The sequence below is a fragment of the Uloborus diversus genome, chromosome 10 (assembly GCF_026930045.1).
Source record: "Uloborus diversus isolate 005 chromosome 10, Udiv.v.3.1, whole genome shotgun sequence".
Taxonomy (NCBI): Eukaryota; Metazoa; Arthropoda; class Arachnida; order Araneae; family Uloboridae; genus Uloborus; species Uloborus diversus.
In genome coordinates this window covers 11,500,106-11,526,585 of record NC_072740.1, presented here as the reverse complement: position 1 = coordinate 11,526,585, position 26,480 = coordinate 11,500,106, and the positions used below count along the sequence as shown (strand labels likewise).

The 26,480-nt window shown below is 33.9% G+C and overlaps 1 protein-coding gene across 1 annotated transcript in view; it reads left to right on the top strand.

The window, feature by feature from the left end:
* The window catches only part of LOC129231651 (uncharacterized), a 33,978-nt gene extending 17,443 nt beyond the window's left edge, over positions 1-16,535 (top strand). Inside the window, exons 3-5 of the mRNA XM_054866015.1 lie at positions 1,259-1,760; positions 11,871-11,909; positions 16,375-16,535. Of these exons, the coding sequence (XP_054721990.1) occupies positions 1,259-1,760; positions 11,871-11,878 (510 nt within the window). The 3' untranslated portion in view covers positions 11,879-11,909; positions 16,375-16,535. The remainder of the gene's footprint in view (positions 1-1,258; positions 1,761-11,870; positions 11,910-16,374) is intronic.
* Positions 16,536-26,480: the final 9,945 nt, after the last annotated feature.

Here is a 26,480-nt window from a genome sequence, read left to right as displayed (position 1 = left end):
TCCTACTGTATTAACGAAACTATGAAAAAATAGATACTGGCACATTCTGATGCAGTTATATATTATTTACCCATCAGTTAGAAGCTTTAATTAAAGTAAACGGCCGACTGTTCAAAAAATGCGGGAAAAGCCGAATTTCCTACTCGCCAATTTTTTGTATGATTACAAGTGAAATGGAGCTCTGTTAAAACACAAAGGCAATGTAAAACCTTAAAAGGAACATAAGGAAGCAAAAAATGAAAAACTTGTACAATGTACATATTTTATTGATGTTAGTACAAAATAAAAGCGACAGGTAACAGAAATTCGCAAAAACGGACCACTTCAAAAATAATTGCGGAAACTTTTTTGTACATAAATATGATTATTGTTCATTCTAAATCATAAACATGATTATAAAATGAATAAAATTTCATTTTCTTTCCTTGCAAAGAGTGTATTTGCAAAAAAAAAAAAAAAGCGGCAAAACCTGAATGGACAAAACGTTTCTGATTTTTGGAGAAAAATCGGAAATCAATTTAAATGCAATATTTTGTTTTTATTTCTTCACATTTTTACAAATTGGGGGATAAAGCTACAAACTAATATGTATTTTTTTTCTTTTTAATGGGTATTTTCTACTCTGATTGCAGCAATGCGACATTTCTGAACATTTAAAATTTTTTTGACAGACTCTTACTCTTTTCGGGGTACGGCAACTATAACGATGCGGCGTATCTACTGTAAGTTATTGTACTTAGTGCGCCTGATCAAAGGGACGGGGAGAAAAAGATATATGCAGGCATTGATGCCAGGTGCTCCCCCCTCACTCTCAATTTCGTGAACAATTTCCGAATGAATATTTTTGTTGTATGGTGAGGACTGAGATAAACTACATGCCTTCCCTTTTATGCACAGAGAAACATTAGTAACTGATTTTTGTCTTTAATTAAAATGTTATGTTTACCATGCATTTATGTTTCCTTTTATTTTCGTGACAAAAATTTTGGAACAAGAAAGAGATAAAAATCATCAAATCATTAAAACAATATTCGTTTTTATTGCTTGATTAAAATTAAAGCTTGGTCATCACTTGGATCCCCCCCCCCCCCGGAGGTGGCTAGCGAAGGATGAAAACTGAATGCAAATTTTATCCTCAAACAACAAAAACCGTACCAACAAAATATATTTTGATTAATATTTGTATGAATAAATTTTGTTAGTGCTAAAAAAGCATTATTTATCAAATCTTTAATCTTAGACTCTTCACTCCTTTCAGATCCGTAAGTTGCAAGGTTGTGGTGGCAGAAATTTTGATTATGATCCTGCTAAAGAATCTTCAGATAAAACAAAAGAGCCTGAAGAAGAGGATCGCCTTAAACTGTCAGACCTCAAAGGTGTTCAATTCTGGACCTCAGAATCTTCCAGTGATGAAGATTCTGCTGACTACACACGCTCTCCACCCTGCAATCAATTCAGTGAACTTGAATCAAAATTGTCTTTTCATAACTTAGACAAGCATAAAGAAATTGGAACTGTTTTACAGAACAAAGATTCCAGATATAATGAGCCACAAGATGATGTAATAAATGTTGTAAATTTTGTCATGCATAATATTTTGCATGCTATTTGCTGTGAAAAGGAACAGGAAATAAAAAGAATTAGAGACAATGAAAGAAATTGTAGACCTGTTCCTCATAATAGATTGTTTATTTCACATCGCTATGAACCCTTTCCGAAAAGGTACGTGCTCAATGATGAAACTGCAGATCATCCTAAAAGTAAGTAGTTTTCGCTTGTACTATGTTTTATCTATTCACTTTTCATCTAAAATAGCTTTAATCTATAACACTGTATGGCAAAAAAAAAAAAAACCTTCAAAATGCTACTGACATAATTTCTGCTGACTCTTATATAAAATAATCCCTGAATCCAAATATGACCACCGTTTTATCCCTACACGTACCACCTTTTGGAAAGTGCCTCTCACATTTTTTTCGTTTTTGACAGATTCATGGCCATTATTTTTATTTGGAGGAAAAGGTAGCATTATATTAGTTATTAACTTCTAAGGGGCTAGAGAGGTGCAAAGTTCAAAAGCATGTACATTTAGATTAAGTAGAGAGACTCATTTAGGTATTCAACTCTAAAATATGTATAAAAAATTTTTTAAAAAAATCATCAAGCCCAATCTTAATCTTGTAGGAGTTTGTTTTAGAATGTTTTCACTTTATTTTTGGCATAAAAGGGGAGTATAGGACTCACTCCTGTGAGCCTCATGTCCAAAAAAATTTTCACCTTCGTATTTTGCATAGTCAGAGTCGCATTGCAGATCTTCAGCAAAGAACTTTCCCATATCATTCAACTTTCATTCCAAGATATAATTACGATTAAAATTGAACTTAGGTATGCTTATACTATAGCATTAATGTATATTCATATTGCTGGGGGTGCAAAGCTCCCATTGTTTTCCACTATTTCAAAAAGTGATAGACAATGGAGCCAGTTCTTCTTCAGAAATATACATATATTCATTAATGCTGTTTTATAAGCATACCTAAGGTCATTTTTAATCATAATTGTGCTTGTAAATGCAAGTTGAATAATTCAGGAAGGTTCTTTACTGAAGATCTCCAATGCGACTCTGACTACGCAAAATGTAATGCTTTCAAATTTTTTACTATGTAAAAATTATTTCGGACATACTACTCACAGGAGTGAGTTCTATACTTAAGTTTTATGCCGAAAAATAAGTGAAAAAATTGTAACCCCCCAGAAAAAAATATTGGTTTTGATGATTTTTGAAGTATTTTAATGGGGAATACGCCCCACTTGAGTCTCCCCACTCGGCCTAAATGTTCATGCTTTTAAACTTTTCACCTCTATAGCCCCTAAGCCTGAGAAGAGTGTTAACAGCTATTTTATACTTCCTTCCCCTTCAAATAAAAATAATGGCTATAAAACTCGAAAACTAACCAAAATTGGAGACTTGCTATTTCCAGAAAGTGGAACGTGTAGGGGGAAAATGTTGATCCTTTTTGGTTTCAGAGGGTCTCTTTTATATAAGAATCAGCTAGAATTATGCAAGAAGCATTTTGAAGGTTTTTTTTTTTTTTTTTTGCGGTAATGGATTAAGTGGCACTATGAAAAACATAATCTGGGTATATTTTTGCAAGCTTTCATTCAAAAAGACATTCCTTTGGTTGATTCTTATGTAAAATGACCCCTTGTTTTCAAATACGACCACCTTCCCCCGTCACGCCCCCTTTTTAGACCCCCCCCCCTCCTCTGATACAGAGCCATTTGTTGTTAATTTGGAGGGGGAAAAGAGCATTACAATAAGCGTAAACATTATTTTGAATGATTAAAGATGTGCAAAAAGCTCAAATTCTCTTGCATATGTAGCAAAAAAGAAAACTTGCCCCCCCCCCCCCTCCTCACCAAAAAAATAAAAAAGGGGGATGCTCTGTTACAAAAATCGATGTGTGTAGGAGGAAAACGACGACCATATTCGGATTCAGGGAGTCAATTTGCCGAAGAATCAACCAGAATAGCCTCAGAAGCATTTGAGTTTTTGTTGCTACAGTGTGTTCGGGGGGATGCTCCCCATGTTTTCCATTTTGCTACATATACACAAGATTTTGAGCTTTGCACATCTCTAGTCATTCAGAATAATGTTTACAGTTATTGTAATGGTCTTTTCCCCCTCCAATTCAAAAAATGGCTCTGAATCAGAGGAGGAGGAGGTTCTAAAAATGGGGGCATGATGCGGGGAAGGTGGTCGTGTTTGAAAACAAGTTGTCATTTTACATAAGAATTAGCCAGAAGAATGTCTTTTTGAATAAAGACTTGTGATTCAACTTGTATGCAACGCAAGACATTCACATGATATTTAAAAAAATTTTTTTTTTAATTGTGGGAGTCATGGAATCAAGTCTTATACTCTCATTCTGCATCGAAAATATTTTTACAAACACCTTTTTTAAAAAGAAGAATAAAAATATCGCTTTTCGTGATTTTTCTAATATTTGGGGTCAAGGTTATTCCCGCTCCCGCAAGCCCCCCTTTTTGCGATCGGTGTCCATGGTCTTGTACTTGCTCACCATAGCTATGTTAGCAGTTAATAAAAAGTTCCTTTAACCTCTAAAAAAAATGCTCTGAAACAGAGGAAAATTGTAAAAAAAACTTGGGGGGGGGGGCTTTAAAAAATGGTACCTATAGGGGGGAAACAGAGGTTATATTCAGATTCAGGGATTCATTTTACATAAGAATCAACCAACGAAATGTCAGAAGCATTTTGAAGATTTTTTTTTATTGGCCGCACAGTGTTATTAATGTACTTTTTTTGCTGCAAATGTTTTGTATTTGCTTCAAACTGAGTGGTGACAGTGTAAAAAATAAATTTTGTTACGAAATCGTGAATTTACCTGTATAAAACTGATAATTCTGATACAAAATTTTCATTTTTGCTGATACAAAACTGACACAGAAATGAATAGTTAATTTTCCACCCTTTTATTATCCATAATTGCTTCAAACGTGTAGTTTTCCTTCAAAAGTATCAAGTTTTGCATTACCTGGGAAGGGGGGGGGGCCTTAATATTGGTTCCATGCTTGCTCTATCATTCATTTATTTAATATCCTTGTACGAAAAACATTCGCTCCCTGTTCCTACTTATATTCCACTGGATTCAAGTCGGTAACAAGCGATAGCCAGGTCCATGACACTGTTGTTATTCATGCTGTACTACACATAAGTTGTGTTTGGCACATGAGTAGGCACTTTGTCTTGCTGAAGTAGAGTGCTCCTTGTGGCAAATATTAATGTTATAGGGACGTTTTATTCTAATTCAAAACCTGCATTGGAACAAAATGATCCTCTAAAATTTGGTGATAGTCGCAGGAGTTTCTTGCTAAATATTGTCGACAGCCATTTGTCACTGTAAGACATCATTTTCTTTGCAGTTTAAATGTGGAGTTTTACTATGGTTTTGGATTTAATCAACTAACATTTGGATGATTTGTAACAAGAAAATGAGTATTAAAAGACTACTAAATTGGACTATTCATCCAGCTCTTGTTTAATCCAACTGCGAAATTGCCTCGTTACCTTTTAAGTGAATATTTACACATTTCTGAAACCACATATTTATTTTCAGACAACACTCACAACACATCTACACTTAACAACACAAAGTTCTATAATTCTCAGATTTACATGATAAACAGTATGCATAATATTAAACAAATAAAATACTGGTATACAAATGAAAATTAACTAAGCTAATGAATAAAGTGTAAATAACTCAATTAAATTTTTAGAGTTCCACAATAATTTTTACATTTTCAACAATGTTCGCTGTTCAGTTAGGAATTTCTAAATTATAGAGCAGTTGAATTGGACGTCTGAGAACACACACACACATACATACCTTTTTCAGTCTTAACAGTACATGCTCTATTTTTTTTATCTCTACCTATGAATGTTTCTGTTATCTTACCTAATTTAAATAGGTTGCGTGGAGAATGTTCATCGAAGATCAGCACTATATCGTTTACCTTGAACTCAGAACACTTGTTCGGTTGCACTAAATTTGCAGACTTCGGATTTAGCAAATAATCCTTTCGTCATCTTACCCAAAATCTATTTAAAATATTTTCGTGATAATTAAACTTTTATATTAACACCTTACTTGTAGTACTGTTGATGTCATCACTTGTCAGTTTCACAGTTGGTAAGGACAAGTCGTTTTCCCACAAGGAAATGAGCAGGCGTTAAAGGAAGCGGTTCATTAGCATCTGAATTGGGTAAATGTTGATGGATGAGGGTTAATGACTGATTCAATCTCTACTAGAACAGTTTCTAGTTCTTCAGTTGATAAAGATGATTTTCCAATTGTCTTTCGCAATAAAGTTTTCACTGAACGCACCATTCTCTCGTAGAATCCACCCCACCACGCTCCTTTAGGGACGATATACTTGCAGATGATACCCTTTGAAGAATAATATTCCTTCACTTTAGGATCACTTATTACCTTCCAAATTCTCTGGTGTCCCTTGGCAGGTCATACCCTTCTTCAATGCTGTTAGATCCACAGATAAAATCATCTACATAAAGATGTTCATTTAAAGCAGAATAAGCTACTGGATGAGATTTCTTATACTTATTTATGTGATATATAACTGTTTCTGCCAAATGAAAAGGCGAAGATTTTATGCCGAAGGTAACCCTTTTTGTTTCTCCAAATTTGCAACTTTGGGGGTAATTCATCAAACCACAAAAAATGTTGACAGTCTCTATTTTCTTCGGAAATAACTATTTGAAGAAAAGCCTTTTCTATGTCAGAAATCATTCCAATTTTATACTTTCTAAACTTCAAAAGAAGCGTTAATAAATTTGGATTCAAATTAGAACCAGCAAACAAATTGTCATTCAAAGAAAAACAATTATTTTCCTTAGCAGATGCATTAAACACAATTCGTGTTTTGGTAGTTTCCTTTTCATTTCGTATGACATCTTCTTTAACTTCTTCAATCACATTTTCCATCACTTGCTCCTGGAGGATTTCTTCATAATTTTTAAGCAAGGACGGATCACTAATAAATCTTCTTGTTAAAGAAACTAAACATTTTCTTGCAAGATTAAAATTACTAGAAAGATTAATTTCATCCTTAAATGGTAATTTTACTTCTTATCTTCCGTTTTTAAATTTAATATTCCCATTAAACTGTTCCAATGTCTCTAATTCTAAAGCTGAAGCTTCATCTGTATGTTTTATTCCTAGATTTTCAACTTCCCAAAACTGTCTTATTTGCCGATTTAAATCAAGTTCATTGTACACTTCATTGACCTTCAAATCACTAATAGATTCATCTTCACAGAAACATAAATTCTGAATAATGGAGCTCTTTTTATTCTCAATTGCGTTGCTTATGCCTGATACACAAAATCCGAAAAGAGTTTCAACGCAATACAAATCTTTATTCAACCTTCTAATATTCCCTGAATGAATTTTACAGTATACATCACCTCCAATGAGAATATTTATTACACTATCCTATTTGCTAAACAAGTTAGGAATATAAATTCGATTTCTTTTCAACAGCGTTTTAAGTGATTCATCTGGTGGTGGCATATAGGCATTAGTAATGTGATCAGAAATCAAAACTTCAATCTGAAGTGTTCTATCTGAAAACTGTAAATGGCTTATCGTGACCTCGGATACATCATAAATCTTTACTTTAGAGTCGCTGTTTCCAAAAGTATAAACAATTAAATGTTCCTTTCGTATTACTGGTAAATGCAAACGCTCTGCTAAATCTAGTGATGAAACTGCGCATAGACGCTGAGTCACAAAGAATATAAATACTCTCATAATTTATTGTCGAGTGAGCATTGGCTTCTAATACTTGAAGCAAAACTGACCTTGAACTCTTCCTATCCATTTCATGTATACTTGCAACTAATGTCGTCGGTTTATCGTGGACTTCATGATCTATTTCTGGGGGGTTTTTTTCTTCTTTTCTTGCTTTAAAAGAGTTTTGATTTTGAAAACAATTGCTTCGTGATGAGTTCTGCTATTACATTTCTTGCAGGGATTTATTTTACTTTTACACTGAAAACCTAAATGCGAACGGCGAAAGCATTTATGGCATCTTCTTTCAATTTTTAATATTATTCGTTTTTCTGAAGCAGGAATATTTTCACAAAGAAAAGAATCATGATTACTTTTACAGAAACAACAATTAAAATTAACAGTAGTTGAAAACGCAGCTGTTGGGTTAGAATGCATTGTGCTTCGTTTAATTTCATTTTGCGAATTTGAAGAAACATTTACATTTTTCGTTTTTCTTGAATCATTCAGCAAATTATTTGCTTCCCTTCATTCTACCTCTCTTTTAATGAATTTAATTAATTCCTTTAAATCAAAATTCACATCAGATGAACGTGACTTGTTATATTCCAAACTAACATTTTCTGGAATTATCTTTCAAATAATTGGAACTAGTAAATGTCCGACACTTTTAGAATCGATACTAAGACCTTCTAATGAACGAATGTTGATTTCTAATTGATCATAAAAATATCTGAATGCTTTAGTGTTCCATGCATTCTTTATTGGTTCAAGATTTAAAATTTTATTCATATGATTATTAATAACAATATTTTGCCTTCCAAATCTATTCGTAAGTAACTCTACACTTTTTCATAATTTCTTTAGTGATAGAAAACCCTTGAATAGCGCTTAATGCTACTCCACCCAAAAGACTTTTTAAATAAGTAAACTTTTGAATGTCATTTAATTCTTCGTTTTCATGAATTGTGGTCTTGTATTGGTTCCAAAAATCTAGCCATACACTAGGATCACCATAAAATTTTGTTAGAGAAATTTTAGGCAGCTTTACACATTTGGAATCATTACTAATTGCAGGTCTTTCATAATTGGCAGTATTTAATGACTCACTCGAAATATTAGATTTGGTTTTGACATTAGCATTTTCTCTTAACAACCTAAAAATTCTAGACTTCCATTTAATGATCTTTTCAGAATAATCTTCACTTACAGTAATTTCTGTTTCGATTTCACTTTCTTCAAGCTCAGATTCTATACTATTATTTAAATATTTTAAATTGTCATACTTGTCATTCAATTGATCATTTAAGTCCTTAAATTCTTCTAATTTATCAGTTATTTCTATATTGGGATCATTAATTAAACCTTCAATTATATTCAATAATTTTGCTGTCAAAGATCTGAGGATAGTTCTTCTTTTCTTCAATTTTTCTGTTTCACCCTCCGTAATTTATCATTCAAATATTCACTTACCTCTAATTTTAATTTCAATCTTGTAGTCCCACGTTCGGGCACCAACTATTAAATTGGACTATTCATCCAGTTCTTGTTTAATCCAACTACGAAATTGCCTCGTTACCTTTTAAGTGAATATTTACACATTTCTAAAACCACATATTTATTTTCAGACAACACTCACAACACATCTACACTTAACAACACAAAGTTCTATACTACAATCGTAACTATGCACATCAGAGATCGGTAGCAGTCAGCACCCTCTATACTGTTATTACTTTGATTTACAACAAAGACCATTTCATTCCCCAATACAGCAGCGGTTCCCAACCCGTGGGTCGCGAACAATGTGTTACTGGGCCGTGGACACTGGTCGAGAAACTGCACCAAGATAAATCTCAGGGGGTCTTAATTTCTGTTTTTTTCGGGGGGGGGGGGGGATTCACTTTTTAGATGACCGTCACTTGGAACTTTCCCCTATAATTGAAGATTAAATCTTATGACTCAGAAACTCTTTTAAAGAATATTGTTAAAGAATCTACTTGTATTAGCTTGAAGCTGCAAGTAAAAAGTGCTCCTCCATTGTTCAGCGGATATGACTATTCAGTGAATTGAGACATTTGAAGAACTTTTCGACATCTTACTTATTTGAATGAGACTTTTTCGGAGCAGTATTTTGAAAAAATAATGTAGAAATGCATTGAATGTTGGGAGTTATTTCAGACTAAAACTTTCCAGTTTCAATCCAGACATCAACTCCCTCATAGGAAAAATACAGCATCAAAAATCTCTTTGAGTTTAACTTACATGCTTTCCTTTTGAGTTTTCTTACAGCAATGACAGCTAGGTAAATGCAATAAAGTTATTTTCTTTCTCAAAAATTATTTTGAATATTGTTCTTGTACAGTAAATTTACATCAGTGATGCAGCATGAGAGTTAGAAGGGTTAACTATTCCAGAACTCCGCTTTTTAACACTTTCAATCCTAATACGGTTTATTATTAACACTTAAGGCCAGTCATGAGCAGAAGCTATCCCCCCCCCCTCCCCAGAAAGTAAATTTTGGCTGTGCAAGTAATATATAGCAGTTTGTGTTCCTCGATGGGGTTTTCTACAAAACTGGTGGGCCGCAAAACTAAAAAGGTTGGGAACCCCTGCAATACAGGATTTTCTTGGAAGACCAAACTATATTTCAGCAAGACAAAGTGCGTACTGATGAGTATGATTCAGCACATATGTAGTTCAACCTGAAAACTTTCAATGTCATTGAACTAACCATCGCTTAGCCTAAACTTAAATCCAATGTAAAACACGTAGTGATATCTATCAATTATATGAAAATAGAAGCCAATATTTTTCGACACTGGACAGAGATAGAGCAAGCATATTACGAACCATTGTAAACTCTCTCTATAGCTAATGCATAACTTTATACTTACAATGGAAAACAGCGCATTTGAGGTAACAAGAGATAATGAAAACACAATTTCTAATAAATATTTGTATCTGTGTTTTTCAACCTTAAATATAATTTATAAATAGTTGGACATCCTATTTTCTAGTTTTCTTAATAAAATAAATTCAGCACATGGTGTTTTTTTTTTAAATAAATTATCCGAACTTGTGTTTCATGTACTGTTCAATATTACAGTCGATTCCCGCTACAACGCGATTCGACTTACGCGAAATGGCTATAGCACAAATTTTTCACGAGCAACGAATTTTATAGCCAACGCAAATTTTTCCTCCACAACACGATTTTTTTTTTGAAGGAAGTATCGGCTTCGTTATTGGCTACTAAATACTGATTACGTTGAATGCTATTACTAGATCCCTTTAAGCATCACTGACACCGAAAATTCCCACCTCAAACTATCCTACGCATCGCATTGTTAGTGCATGAAATAACCACTCAGCATCTTTCATTTATTTTTTTCATTCTAAATATTAAAGTTAATGAAATATAATGGCACCTTAGTGATACCTTCAACTAAAATTTGTGAAGGTGGGAAGAAAGAGAAAGTTTCTGACTAAAAGAAAAACCAAGATTCTCGATATGCTTGAACATTGAAAAAAATTATTTCATGTTTCATTCATGCTGAATAAAACAGTTTTTACTTTTTAAATACAATAAAAATTCAGTTTTTTATGTAAGAAGCTTTTGTGTATGGTTGAGGAATGCTTTAAAGTAGTTTGAAAAGTGTTTATAAGTGTCTATAAGAATTTGGTATGCTTCTAAAAGAAATGTATACGTATATTTTTCTACAACGCGAAATTTCGACTTACGCGAGGAGTCTTGGAACGCATCCCTCGCGTAAGTCGAGACTCGACTGTACACACATATGCGATAAATTTTTTTCTTTGAATTGTATTTTATGCTTGTGTCTATATTTTTGAGACAGGATGTAGATTTTGCACATGCAAAAATATTTACTTATTAGTAACTAAAAACAGTTCTAAATGTTTTCTAGTAAGTTACCGCCCTAAGCCAGGGCTAAGGCAGAAATACGTACAATACACTGCCAGCTCAAGTTATACCAGCCGAAGACTGCAGTTACCTGCTTTTTAGCACACATCAGCCCGAAATAGGAAGCAACTGAGCTGGAGGCGAAAAGCCTCTAAAGGGAGCCAAGAGAGCCAAACAAACTGATAGCTAGTGTGTGCTAATTCTACATTAGCTACCAGATTGTTTGGCTCACGCTCACTTAAGAGGTTTTTCGCCTCCAGCTCAATTGCTTCCTATTCCGGGCTGATAAGTGCTAAAAAGCACGAAACTGCAGTCCTCAGATGAACTAACTGAGCTGACAGTGTATTTTATGTGTCTTCTAAATGTGTTCTAAAAGCTTTTTAACTAAAAGTTAAGAGGGTTAAATGTACAATTTATGAATTTTTCTCATTTTGTATTTCCTGCTTTCAGGATTTTTCTCTAAGTTGTTTTCAATAACATTTTAAACAGTTGTAAGAAAATGCCTCGCTTCTATGTTTAGTACCCCCCTTAGCCACAAGGAAAGGGTGCTCATTTTTGCACTTTTTCCTCTAATATCATGTTGCTATAATTTGTATTATTTCTGTTTCCAGATCAGTGAACAGTTAAGGAGGCTTTACAAGTAACTTCAGGTATGAACTTGTCTTTTGCTTAGAATTGATGAACACAATTTTTCTCGAATTTGATCCCCCCCCCCCCCCCCCCCCAAGTTTCCAGGTATAAAAATTATAGCCTTTTTGTTTTCAGTAGTGTGTTTGAACATAACTGCTATTCCAGGTTGGCATCTTGCAAAATAAACAGTAGAAGTTGATAATTATCACAATATTTTTAACATAATAATCATTAAGTTAGGATGGGATAAATGGGTAGCTTTTTAGAATTTTCTGAGCCTCACAAATTTTGCTTTCAGAATAGATTTTAGCTTAGTAATATCTTTTGCATATTTGATGACAACATTAATTAATCAAATTTTGATTTTTAATATTTCTAATTATATATTACCATTTCTTACATAAGGAGTTGATTTTTTACCGAATTTTTAAAAAAGCTGCATTATTGAAACACTGCACTGTAAGAGTTATACAGTAGTTACAATAAGTTACATTTTGAACTTAAAAATTGAAGATGATGATTTATGCTGTGCAATTTGATCATCATTCTTTCTAATATATTTTTAAATACAGTAGCTTCCCATTTACTTTTATAACATTTACATCTCTAGTAACACCCTTCTTTCAGGGTCTCTATAATCTACAATACAAGAGCAGATTCCAATTTCATAATGATCGTATTTTGCTAACTCTGTGAGCTGCATATTAAAACTAAGCTCTGGGCTTTACCGGATTGCCTTCTCTTGACTTTTAATTATACGTATGAAAGATTCATTCATACTTAAGTGTCATGCTACCTTTGACCCACTTTTTAGTTGTTCAAGCGTATAAAGAATCTTTACCTTTTCTTAAATTGTCGCAAACTTTCGCTTTTTGTTTCCATCTTCAAACTATAGATGAAACAGCGTGCCTATAGGTGCTTTTAATGTTTCATCACCTTTCATATTTGGAATAAATAAATGGAAAGTGAGGAGTGGTGATAGTGATTTATACACACTAAAAAAGCTACATTTATAGTGCAGTGTGTGGGAACTTGCGCAGTTAATGATGTTGAAAGGCTGAAAGTACATTCACGATGTCAATGTTTAGTAGTGAATAACAAAGCCAAAACTTAGCATCACAATTCCTTTCCAAATATTTTCGTGTTGAGAGCGAAAAACTCTCTTTAGCTCTAAAATTCGTTGCTCCCGAGAAACTCGCATTATAGCCATTTCGCGCAAGTCGGATCGTTTTGTAGCGGGAGTCGACTGTATTACTGAGTAAAAATACTTTTAAATGTACTAGTAGGGCAGAAAATTCATACTTGGTTGAAAAACTATGTATTCAATAATGTCTTTTCTTTTCTTTTTTTTTAAATTTTCTTTGAATTTAAGAAAAAAAATGTGTCAGTTAAAACGTAGTTTTTTTTTACAGGAAATCAAAAAATCAAAGCACAAAATTTTAAAAATTCTGGGATATGCATTTTCAAGAATCTAAAATTCAGAAAAATATTGTACTTTCCCTTAACAAACAGCAACCAGTGACTGAAATTCCTTTCTTTCCCCTTTGTTTTAAAGAAAATACTTCCTTTAATATGGAAACATAAATATACAATTGTTTAATTATTTTGACTTTTTATGCTTAAATAATGTTTATTTTTCTCCAGAAGAAATGTCAAAATATTCCTGAATTACTCATTATGTTACATAGTCCTGTAACTCTACTTTTTGGAGTATAAATTTAATAATTTTTTTAATGTATGCATTTCTTTTGTATTCTCCAAGATATGCTTAAAACTGTTCAGCTACAAAATGTTTTTTATGATGAACATTCGAATTACCGTTTGATACTCATGAAAATAAGCAAATTTCTGAAAAAACGTTCCCAGAAACAATGATGTTTATATTATTTAAAAAAAATATATTTAAATTTTCTGAAGGGATAAATTCCTTTCTGATGATCTTTACAATGAAACGTGGAGTTTTCATTTGATCTGCATAAAAAAGAAATTGTTCCTGACATCTTTTTGTACATAGTGAAGTGATCTTAGGCGCATAGCTAGATAATGTAGAATTGCACGCCGTGTGTGGATACATTTGTTGCAAATATGTACTTTGTTCAAAATTTTAAAATTGATATCAATATTGAACAATGATTATCTTGAAAAGCTATAGATAAATTAATGAAATTAATCTCATGCTTTCATTGATACATGATTGAAAGCACATAAGCATATTTTTATCATACTATGGTTAGGTGTCAATTTTATGCCAAACATTATCTTGAATGTTCAACTAAAATTGTTGTTTATGATGTAATTTGGAGTTACCGTTTGATACCCATAAAAATATGCAAATTTCTGAAAGAACGTTTCCAAATTCAGTGATATTTATGTTATTTTTAAAAATATATATTTAAATTTTATGAAGGGATAAATTGTTTTAACATGATCTTTAAGACGAGATTTAGAGTAACTGTTAGATCTTCATGAAAAGAAATTGTTCCTGGTGGAGCTTTTCGTATATTGTGAGGTGATGATGGTTTTTGAGCTTATCTGGAATCGATGAATCCGAAAACCAATTATCTCGTATGATAAAAACCAGGAAGTGACTGGCTTTCAGATTTATAAATTGATTTTCAGTGAAATATCTAGATTTTTGGAGGTTGGAAAATGAATGTTCACTGCTTCTTGCATCCATTACAAAAATGTCAATTTTATGCCAGACATTGTTGTGAGTATTTGACTGTAAATGTTCTTTATGATGTAGTTTGGAGTTACAGTTTGAATGTAATGAAAAAGTGATATTGATTCTGAAAGGACTTTTTGGCAGGTCTGACCTTATATATATATATATATATATATATATATATATATATATATATATATATATATATATATATATATATATATATATATGTTTTTCAATATCCAAATGTGGCTTGAAATTTTTGCTCAGGTGGAAACCCTGAGAATGTACCAAATCGTGCTGGACAAAAGCAATGTTTTCGACTAAAAAACTATATTCTTTGTATAAATGTTCTATCTTGCCTCCTAAGTTTAAGAATTATGTGAACACATAGTTACAATTCTTCAGTTACTGATGAAGTTTGGAGTTACCGTTTGATACTTGTGAAAAAAAAAAGAAAATTCTGAAACTTTTTCAAGTATAATATTTGTTTGTGTTCTTATTTGAAAGAATATATTTAATCTTTCCGTGCTAAGTAATTTGCGTTCTTGCTTTAAAATTATCTTCATGATGAGATTTGCAGTTGCTGTTTGATATTCATTGAAAGAAACTTAAGATTCTGAAAGAACTTTGAAAGTATGTTACAGTATTTTGACCTTATTTTAATGCCAAACCTAGCTTAGATAGTTAGCATTTTGCTGAACCTGTTCTTTCATGATGTGATTTGGAGTTACCGTTTGATTTTAATGAAAATCGACATTCTGAAAGAACTTTGGCAGGTTTTGAGCTTAGGTAGAAAAGATTTATAAATTTATAGTAATGATTTACATCTATGCTGAAGTAGAGTTGCAAATGTAAGAAATGTTTTGTGCCCAACTCAGACTAAAACAATGTTTTCAGCTATAGCTCAGCTCTCATCTCATTATAGTTTTATAATTCCCTGAACTAAAGTTGCGATTCTGCAGTTTACTGGAGATAAATTAAATTTTAAAACCAGTAAACAATTATACTTGAGAAATTTCATGCGTCGCTCCTGTAGTAAAATATGTTTTGCTTAACCCATATTTGTGTAAACTAATTTTCTGCCGCAAATTGAAATTTTTTTCAATTGGAATTTCAATGGATTGATTAAGATCACATATATTACATTGGGTTAAATTTTGAGTCTGTGTTGCATTAATTGTTTTTTGCATATAAAAGTAAATCAACTTGTAAAATTTTGCCTGGATTTTTAATTTTTTAAAAAATATGTGCAAAGCATAGATCAGAAGGTTGCAACTTTATTTTCCCAATACATTAATTCAATATCCCAAGGTGCAATTTTTTCTGAAAAAACTGCACCTCGTGGGTCATAGAACCAGCCATGGTTACCAGCAGATGTTGTGGATTCTCAAAACTATTAATGTAACAGATACTCTCTTTGAAAAGCATTTTTGTCTACTCCCAAGTGGCGATTGTGCACCGAAAGGTACTCCAAAATACTTCAAAATAATTAGGATTCCTGAATAACATTAATTATGACAAAAATAAGTATCATACAGGAGCTTTTTATGCTAAACGAACACGAACTAATTTAGAATTGTGGATTCTCAAAACTATTAATGTAACAGATACCCTGCTTGAAAAGCACTTTTGTCTACTCCCAAGTGGCGATTGTGCACCGAAAAGTACTCCAAAATACTTCAAAATAATTAGGATTCCTGAATAACATTAATTATCACAAAAATAAATATCATACAGGAGCTTTTTATGCTAAATGAACATGAACTAATTTAGAATTAGTTATTAAAATATTCCCATTTGATGTCTCTTCTGTTTAGATTGATGATAAAGAAAAAATTACGGTGCTGCGTCGGGAGTGCCCAAGTGACGCATGTGGTGCTGGTGTCTTCATGGTTTCCCATTTTGATTGTCAATATTGTGGGAAGTGCTGTCTTACTTTTGTGTATGAAAAACCTGTAGAAAATAACCTGTAGAATTATGAATCTTTTTCAATAAAATGATTTAAATTTGCTTGCCTGGTCTTAATTTAAAATGGTGCCAAACACATTAATGCAAGTGTAGCAAATTTCACTTTGACTGGCTGCTCTCAGAGTTCTATTTTCAGAAGATCATGAAGTTTACCACATACAGTAAAATCCATCTAATGTGGGCAACAACGGGACATTTTTTTTTTTTTTTTGTCTGCAGGACAGGGGTTTAATAATTTTTTTTTGCCATGGAATCGGGGGAATTAAAAATTGCGTGCATGAGGGACTTGACTGTAATGTGTACTCTACTTGTTAGCCAAAACTTTTTGTGTAATATAGAGCCAGAATTTTCCCGTCCAAATTAAGAACAAGTTCATTGCATTAATTGCGTGGTAAAAAAAAAGAAACTGATGGCTATTTTCGGAAGATGCCCCCCCCCCCCCCCGTCCAGGGTAAGCCTTTTATATTTTAACTGCTTCAAAATTGCCAAATTAGCCAATAATTTGTTTCCTTTCTGTAGAATAGCGTCGACTTGTACCGAAAGTTTATGCAGTGAAATCCCGTTACAAAGAAATATTGGTTTAAAAATAAAATAATTTTCAGTCTCAATTTAAATTACATCAAGTTTGAGCTATTTAAGTTTTTTTTGGAAAGAGTTATTGATTAAGTGGTACAGAGGAATGAGTTTGAACGGAATGGAGTTCAGAGTATTATTATTAGAAAAACCATAAACAATCGGTTATTGTGAACAATCTTAACAAAACAGAATGATTCCTGTTGTTAAATGAGGCAAACTGAAGCTGAAGAAAAATTCATTTTAGCAATAAAATTAAAAAGAAAAGAACTCGCAAAAGATATTTTAAACAAAATCAGGGGTGGAAAATCTGCGCCAAACCTCCAATTTTCGATTTCTGATACAAAAAGGCCAAATTCGCGATTTTCGCGCCAAAAATGTGGTTTTATTGTCCCAAAACATGGAGTACAAGGAAAAAATAACAGTTGCATTCGTTTTTTGTCTTAGAAAGCCAAAAAGGAGCAAATAAGTAAAAGAGGGGGTAAAGAATTCTTTATTTTCGCCGAAAATTGTGTGCTGTGCTTTAAGTTTCAATCCTTTTGCGTCCTGTAAGTTTTTGAAATGTGAAATGCTTATTTTATTTCTTATTTTTATAATTACATTATGTTTTAAATAAACTTAAGATGTACGTATAATTTAATAACATATGTGCCGAAAAAGTGCTTTAAGGGTTTACAAAAATATTAACTTTTTTTTAAACTGCATTTTGCAGTATAATCTACCATTCATACTTGCTTCTATTTCCTTTCAAATATTTTTTAAAAGTTTCTTTAGCACATTTTCTACTGGCTGCCATGCATACCTGCATCATTTTTTTTTTTTTAATTTTAAATGTTTAGTTAGAGAAGTTCCTTTGGGGTGTACTGGGTGAAGCTCGAACTAATCAAAAGTAACATATCAACGTTGGGTGACGTTAAATAAAAAGAAAACTTGTGGTCACGGCAGGTAATATGTAAATCGACATACAAAACAGCAAAATGTGGTCCACATTCTTTTTTTTTTTTTTGTTCAGTCAATGACATGTTACTCCTGAAAATGAGCTAATTAATGATGTTAAAGTAATGTCAATCAATTGCATGAAAAGAATTAGTGAGCTCTCTTTTTACATAAATGTTGATAAATAATTTCTTCAATACTGCCGTGCTAAGCACAAAAGTGGTACCTGCGCTTTACATCAAAATTGAATTACGATCATCTGGTGCTTCTTTGTTACATATTTCACCAAAATACAATGTTTTATGGTCATTTGTCATTGGGAAATATATGTATATTTTTTAATCTGAAAAAGTTGCATTTGAATCAAATACATGGAGGTGCCAAACTTTAAACGGCAATTTCTCATTTTGAATTTGGCCGCAGATACGACTTTTGCGCTTAGCAGGGCAGAATAGTTGTTAATTAAAATTTTGAAACATTTTTAGTTTCTATGTTAAGGATTTTTTAAATTTTCAAACGGCTAAATACTCTAAAAGTCTTTAAAGTTTATTTATTTATTCATTTCTTTCAAGATTGTATTCGTCAGTGCAAATGAAACCTTTTAATTCAAGTAGTAAAAACAAATTTCAGATATTCATGCCAGATGGGGAAATTTAAACAAGGACAATAAGTTAGATTGTGTATGTGTGAATAACTTATATTAATGTGGTTTCTAAATTATATTTATGACATGTTGAGGCATAAAAAAACTTTACTTCTTTTAAATAAATCTTTAATTAATGCAATTTTTAAAACTTTATTTTATTTTATTTTTTTTTTTTTTTTTAATCTTTCTGTTTGAAGAAATGTTCACCGAAAACCTTTACTTTTCAAGTTTAAACAGCTAAACAATTCCCAAAAAGTGAAATTCCAGTTGAAGTGAAAAATAATCACATCTTTATACTAGCATCCCCCCCCCCTCCGTTTTTGTAATAATTAGAATCTGTTTATCAAAATGTTACTAAAGGGTTTTTTTTCTTTTCAGTTTTGAATGCAATAAATGTAGGCATTTTAAAGTTTAAATCCTATAGTTGTTGTCTGTCATATAATGCTATAAATAAAAATATGATAAATTTTTAAATGCTATGAAATAACTAAATTAAGATTCTAATTAGGAATGTATTATGATTAATCAGATGTTTTGCATTTGCCTCAAACTGTGCAATGATCTAAGGTAGGTGCGGGTAATAAGGCCTACCTAAGGGAAATTTGGAATAAAATGGGAAGAAAAGGATCCGAATCAGCAAATTGCAAATTTAATTAAAGTACCATTCAATTACTACACGAAAATAACAAAAAACGGCCTTTCTTGCCGAAAACAAACATAAAATTAATTATTTAAAAAAACCTTGCAATTAGGCCTTATTATACTACGGTAGGGTAATAAGGCCTAATATTTTAATACTCGTAAATAATCAAAATAAGCTATTAACATTGGTAATTGAGAGCATTTGTAATATCCTTTAGCATTACTCATGCTGAAAATCTTCAAAATAACAAAAAAAAAAAAAAAAAAAAAAAATTAACAGCCGTTAGGGCACTCAAAAATATCTTCGTCATCGGCTGTCAAACCGACGCATTGCTCATGATACCACCTGTTGCATTTTGAACAGGGCCTCATGTCAATCATTTTATCCTCCTCACAAGCGTGACAGTACCAACTAGCATCGTTTTTTTTTTTTTGTTTTTTTTTTTTTATCGTCTTTCTTTGAAGGTTGACGTCATTTTTTGCTTTTTTCTCTTTTCTATATTCTTCAAACAGTTCTTTGGTGACTTTAATTCCTCGATAATTAATAGATTTTCTTCTTAAAATTGATGTTTTTTCAGTATTTTTCACTGGAGTACGCATAAGCTCCTGAAATGCCTTTTTTTTTAGTGGAGCTAGTGGTACATTGTCCTCTTCATCGTCCGAACTAGAACCGTAAACCATGCCGTACGTCGCTCCAGGAGGTTTGTTTGGGGGGTACTGTTAATTATTTCATCTTGTGCTGTCGATGTGGAAGGCCTTGGGGTTATTGGCGTGAGGGAGGTGCGAGGTTGCGAATTTTTTTCTTGAAATTTGTCAGCTTCGGGAGCTGGAATTTCTGTAATACAGACGGAGCAAAAGCTGTTTCTGAAATAGCCTGTGAATTCAATGGATACAAACCAGTGGCTTTAAAGCCGCTTGTAATGTTACTATATGTCATGCATTTAGACCAAACATTTGAAAGAATAACATTAAACCGTGCCTTGTTGAGCTTTTTGTCTGGGTTTTGTTCCATAAATGATAAAACTTCTGCATCCCAGTGGTGTTCAAATGATCGATAGACGGCTTTATCAAGGGGTTGGAGTTCATGAGTGGTGTTCGAAGGTAAACAGTATAATGATATATCGAGAGAATCGGCGACTTCAACGATTGTTAAGTCTAGGTGACAAGCCGCTCCATCAAATATTAAAAGGGACTTTCCTGCACTTTTAAATCTAGATAGGTGTTTTAGAAATTCTGTAAAAAGTTCATTAGTCATGTAACCCTTTGTAGATTTTTCTACCAAAGAACCCGGTGGCAAATTATCATATAATTCTGCCTTCAACCGTTTGCCTTTAAATATTATCATTGGTGGTATAGCAGTACCAACTGCATTTACACATCCAGCTATTGTGACACTTTCGGCGTGTTCCGAAGACTGTAAATGCACTCTTTTAGTCCCCTTCTTTGCCAAAACAGTCTGCTGGTGGTGAACTGTGAGACGGCAGCCTTTCTCATCCATGTTGTATATTCTTTCAGGATGACTTCTCAAGTCCAGATTATCATAAATTTCATTCAGTCTGTTAAAGTGATCATTAACGATAAATTTGTTAAGCTTTTGAGCTCTGGCCGGGTTCATAAATTGAGCTTTTCGTCTAGATATTTCCGGGTGTCTTTTCATAAATGCTTTAAACCAATCTTTACCAGCAACTTTAGCAAGTTTATTAAAATTATGCTTTATGTTATTAAGCTCACAAAATTTATAAACCAAGCGTCGGAGAATACGTGGTGTCACAGGCAACCCTACTTCAGCAAACCTCAAAATTCTGATGACAAGATCAGCTTCCTGGTCATCACTGAGAATAGATTTTCTACCAAGTGTTTTTTTCAAACTTCCGGTCTGGAGATGGTTTCTAATGGTTCTCCTGGGAACATTATACCTCACAGCTGCTTTATATGAACTCAGCATACCTCTTCTTACTGCTTGGACAGCCGACACTAAGTCATTATCAGACCACAGTGCTCGTTTGGGGGGGGGGGGGGCATCGTGATGTAGGCACTAAAATAAGAATGAACCAAGTCGTAAACAGCCGCAATTACTAATAAACACTCATACCATGTTGAGAAAGGTTCAAAATAAGATGCACAGCTGAAAAACTACGTTACAAAAAAAAGGAGTATAATAAGGCCTACGGTCAACTTTCGTAGGCCTTATTAGCCGCTGACGTCGAATTTAAAAAAATACAAAAAAGTACAATAATTCGATCATATTATTTCCCTCAGACATGAAATATCGATAGAAGCATTCATGACAGATAACTGTAGCGCAAAACTATGCATAAAAGTATGATATTACAAAAATTACTTACATTTCAATCTGACGATTTTTTATTATTCGTGTCTTACAAGCGTTCCGTGAAAATGAATCTGGGCTCGCTGGTCAAAACAACTGAGCATGGCGTTGCAACCAGTTTGAGGTGCCATCTGGGAGTGTAAACTATCTACGATAGCGTTTTTGAGCGGCCACAACCATTTTAAATTATATTTTCGCTGTTTAGGCCTTATTACCCGACAGGCCTTAATACCCGCACCTACCTTAGTACAAAATTAAAGATTCTATTACGAAACAGCGAGTTCACCTGATACAAAACTGATCAGTCTGATACAAAACCTGTGTTTTTACTGATACAAAATTGGTAATTTTTTGCTGATACAGAAATGAAATTTTTGATTTTCCACCCCTGCAAGATGCTTCATTTCAATGAAATTAGACATAAATTAGACTGTTACAAAGAGCTATTTAACTGTTCATTATAAAATAAACTAAATAAATATTCAATCCTTTTCAACTTCCATTAAATCAAAAAAATGTGGCGAAATATGTGTGCATATCAATGGGACAAGAATTCTAAAAAAAAGTTCAGTCTTTGATATAAACTGCTCAAAACAATTAGGGGGCACATGGTTTTAACAAAATTACGCTAATATGTATACTTATAAGTAACATAAAATGAATAATCCGTAATTTAAAGCCTACCAGGAAACGGAAGAAGAAAACTTTTTTGCAAATCAGTGATCAGTGTTCATGACGTCAAAAGCCAGAAAAAGGAGATAGGGGCAGAAATTGGGATGTTCCCGAAGCATCTGTTTTATTGCCGTAACTGTGAAATTCGATTGCGTAGTTTTTTTTTTCTTGAAACAAGGTGATTTACTGGAATCCATGACATGGCGTGTTTTAGGCAGACTGGAATCTGGGCAAACATAACGTAGTGTCGCGGACGCTGTTGGAGTCTCCAGAAGTGTTGTTGCAAGGCTGTGGAATCGATTCCAAGAGACAGGAAATGTTAAGACGTCGACCAAAGCAAGGTCGGCCACACGCCACTACAGCGACTGAAGACCGCAACAGCCCGTCGAAACAGAACAGAGAATGCTACGCAGCTGCAAAAACAGTTACTCTTGGCAACAGGACGAAGGATGTCCAACCAAACAGTACGTAGTCGGCTTCATTAGGGAGGGCTCTATGCACGTAGGCCAATGGTCTGCACTCCGTTGACCCCACGCCTCCGTGCGGCCCGATGAAGATGGGCTGCTGAACATCGAGATTCCGAGCAACAAGATTGGAGCCAAGTGCTGTTTGTGCTGTTTACAAATGTGTCCCAAATCAGTCTGAAGTGTGACATCCGACGTGTTCTGGTATGGAGGGACAGGGGCACTCAAAATAAACCAGCATTCATTCGTGAATGAGGTCACGATACAGACACTAACAAATGAATTGGTTTGATGGTATGGGGTGGGATCAGCATAGGCGGACCTGCATATCATTCGGAATGGCACTTTGATGGGCCAAAAGTATGCAGACGAGATACTGCGACCTGTGTCATCCCTTATGCTGGAGCCATTGGAGATTCCTTTGTTTTTTAGGATGATATTGCCCGACCGCATAGAGCTCGTCAGGTGGAGAAAATGCTTGAAGCTGAAACATTACAGCGTATGGAATGGCCAGCGTGCTCTTCTGACCTGAATTTAGTTGAGCGTGTTTAGGACATGCTCGGACGACGCATTTTGCTGCGCGACCAAGGCCGTCTGTTACTGTTCGAGATTTGGAGATTGCACTTTTTGAGAAGTGGAACAGTATTCCCCAATGTCAGATCGATAACCTCATTGCATCCATGGCAAACAGGTGTGCAGCAGTCTTAGCTGTTCCAGGAACGAAACATTAGTTTCAGTCCTTTTCCGTAAACTTACGCTGCCATCTAGTGATAGAACAACAAGTTGAATTCTAATTGTTTATAGTTGATTGCCAAATTAGCGAAAAAAATATTGACTGGAATTTTTCTGAAACTATTTTTCGAGTACGAAAGTGGTCAATTAAGGAGAAAGCTTTTATCTTTTCTTCAGCGAAGAGAGGAGAAATTCTGTTTAAATCAATAAAATTTGGTAGCTGCACAAGTTCGTTTGAGATTTTTTTATAAGTCATTACAAAATTAATACAAAAAATATCACATTTAATACAGTTGTTAAGATCATTTGAAGAACCCGAGAGAGATGTAATAGATGAAATAAAGCTTGCAATCCAAATTTCGATGTTTTTTTTTGGGAGGGGGGGGACGATATTGAAAAGAAATGAGAATGAAAGAAAATTTGTGAACTTTTTTTTCCTATTCTTTGCTTTTTAACTTCTTTTTATAATTAGAAATTTTTGAAACAAATCATAACAATGACACAGATATGAAAAATATCAAACGTTGTAAATGATCAGAAAAAAAAATCCGTAAAACAAACAGATTTTATTCCATAGTAATTCAAAATTAACTCACTACAGTAATCAAAAATTATTAATAATACTAAAGGAAAATACGCTAGAAATATTAAATGAACAAATAAGTCTTACTATAAAGCATCACTTTTAGTAATGAAATATCATAAAAAATAAAATGTTTGACATTTTTCCTGAAAGTAAAAGAGAAAATAAATGAATGAATAAATATAAAATGACGAATTTGATAAAACTCGTCGGGACGTGTTTCGGGGTTACAAGGTGTTATAGTTCCTTTTATGGAACCTATGTTCGCGGGGACATGTAACGGGTAATTGATTATTCACACATTATAACACTAGACTTTACTATTCTAAGTACTATATTATTTATATACATAATTCTATGTACAATACAGAGCGTGTCGCCAATGCACACATCTCCGGAGTTCGTTCTGATCTGCTCTGTCCAGAGAATGTTTTTCCCTGTGGCTTCTGACCGTCACTACGATTATGATAGCGGAGTTCGATTAGTTCGATGCACCACATTCCACCCTTTTTAATCTTTAGTAGCCCAGTCTATCTGGTGCTTTTCTCGTGCATGTGGAACGCCTAAGTGGAACAGGTGCAGCTGATGGCTCTTCTGGCATCTTGGTAACTGGCATGGGTCTGGCGGCTGGAGATCCTTGCCGGACATCAGTCGTCTCCGAAAGCATGGACTGTCCTCACTGAAGATTGCTGTTGTCGTTGTCGTCTGGATCGCTTGCAAGACGTACGTCACTGGATCTTTCCTATAAGGATGGTAGCCGCCCTCCAGTCGACGTCTTCAATGTCTCCCCCGTCATGCATCTGGTCGATGTGACGTCGCCAGAGTTTACCATTCACATTTACTGTGTAGTGTAGTTGGCCGTCTTTACTTTTAACAGTTCTAAATCGTCATTTTCTATCCCTTGACGATAATTTATAACTGCAACCTTATCACCTACATTGAATCCTCTATCTGAAAATTCATAAGTTCTCTTATTACGAACTCTTTCCTCGACTCTGCTCTTCAGATCTGGGCTAACCAGGTCGATCCTTGTACGAATTTCTCTTTTCATCATAAGCATAGCAGGACTTTGTAATGTCGTCATGTTAGGGGCCTTCCTATACTGCATGAGGAAGGTACTCAGCTTTTGTTTAAGAGTTCTAGGATAATTTTCCATACTTCTCAGAGACTGCTTTACTGTAAACACATGCCTTTCGGCCTGACCGTTACTAGATGGTTTGAACGGTGCTGTGGGTTTGTGATTTATACCATTAACTTTCAGAAATGCCTGAAATTTTGGACCATTGTCACTGACCAACATGATCTTCAGTCCAAAGCGAGCAAAGAAATTTCGTTAACATTCGATAGTTTTGAGTTCAGTGCTAGTTCTCATGGGGTATACTTCTTGCCATTTTGAGTGTGCATCAACTATTATTAAAAACATGTGTTCAAATATACGTAGCTCCCGCGAAATCAACATGAATTATATCCATTGGGGCACTAGCGTACTCCCAATGGTGTACTTTTTCTTTAGGTGGACCAGTTTTGTTAACTGCACAATCTACAGTTATTCGCAACTCTTTCGATGTCTTTGTCGATTCCGAGTCAAAATACGTATGATCCCGCGATTACTTTCATTTTAACTACACCTAAGTCTCCGTGATGCAGTTCATTTAAAATTCTTTCTTTATACAGCTTCGGAATACATACATGTTGCCCATACATTATGCAACCATCTTGCAGGCTGTACTCCATCTCCCTTCCCTTCAGTTCACCTCCATTTTTCAAGATTCGTAATAATGGACTGAGTTCTTCATCCCTTTCCGTTTCTTTGGCTAAATCTTTTGCTGTCACCGGCAACGTTTCAATTTGATTTTACTGGAAGATATCAATATCCTCATGTATAGCCAATTCTTCGAATCCGTAGGTAAACGCGAAAGAAAGTCTGCATTGCCATTTTCTTTCGTTTGACGATAAATAATGTCAAATTTAAATGATTGCAGAGTCAACGCATAATGCAATAGACGTGGTACAGCTAAAACTGGCAAGCCTTTCTTTGAGCCAAAAATTGCCAGTAGGGGCTTATGATCTGTAATGAATGTAATTCTATATACAATACAGAGCGTGTCGCCAATGCACACATTTTAGGAATTCGTTCCGATCTGCTCTGTTCACAGAATGTTTTCCCAGTGACGTCAGTGGATTCTGACGGCACTACGATTATGACAGGGGAGTTCGATTAGTTCGATACACCACACAAGGAACCCCTTTTTCTTTAAAAAAAAAAGTGCGCTTGCATATTTAAAACTTATCCATCTCAGTCGATTGTCTCTGCTCACATGTTTTCGGCATTGGAAAAAAAAGAAAAAAGAGTTTCCCGTGACCCCAAAACATGTGTC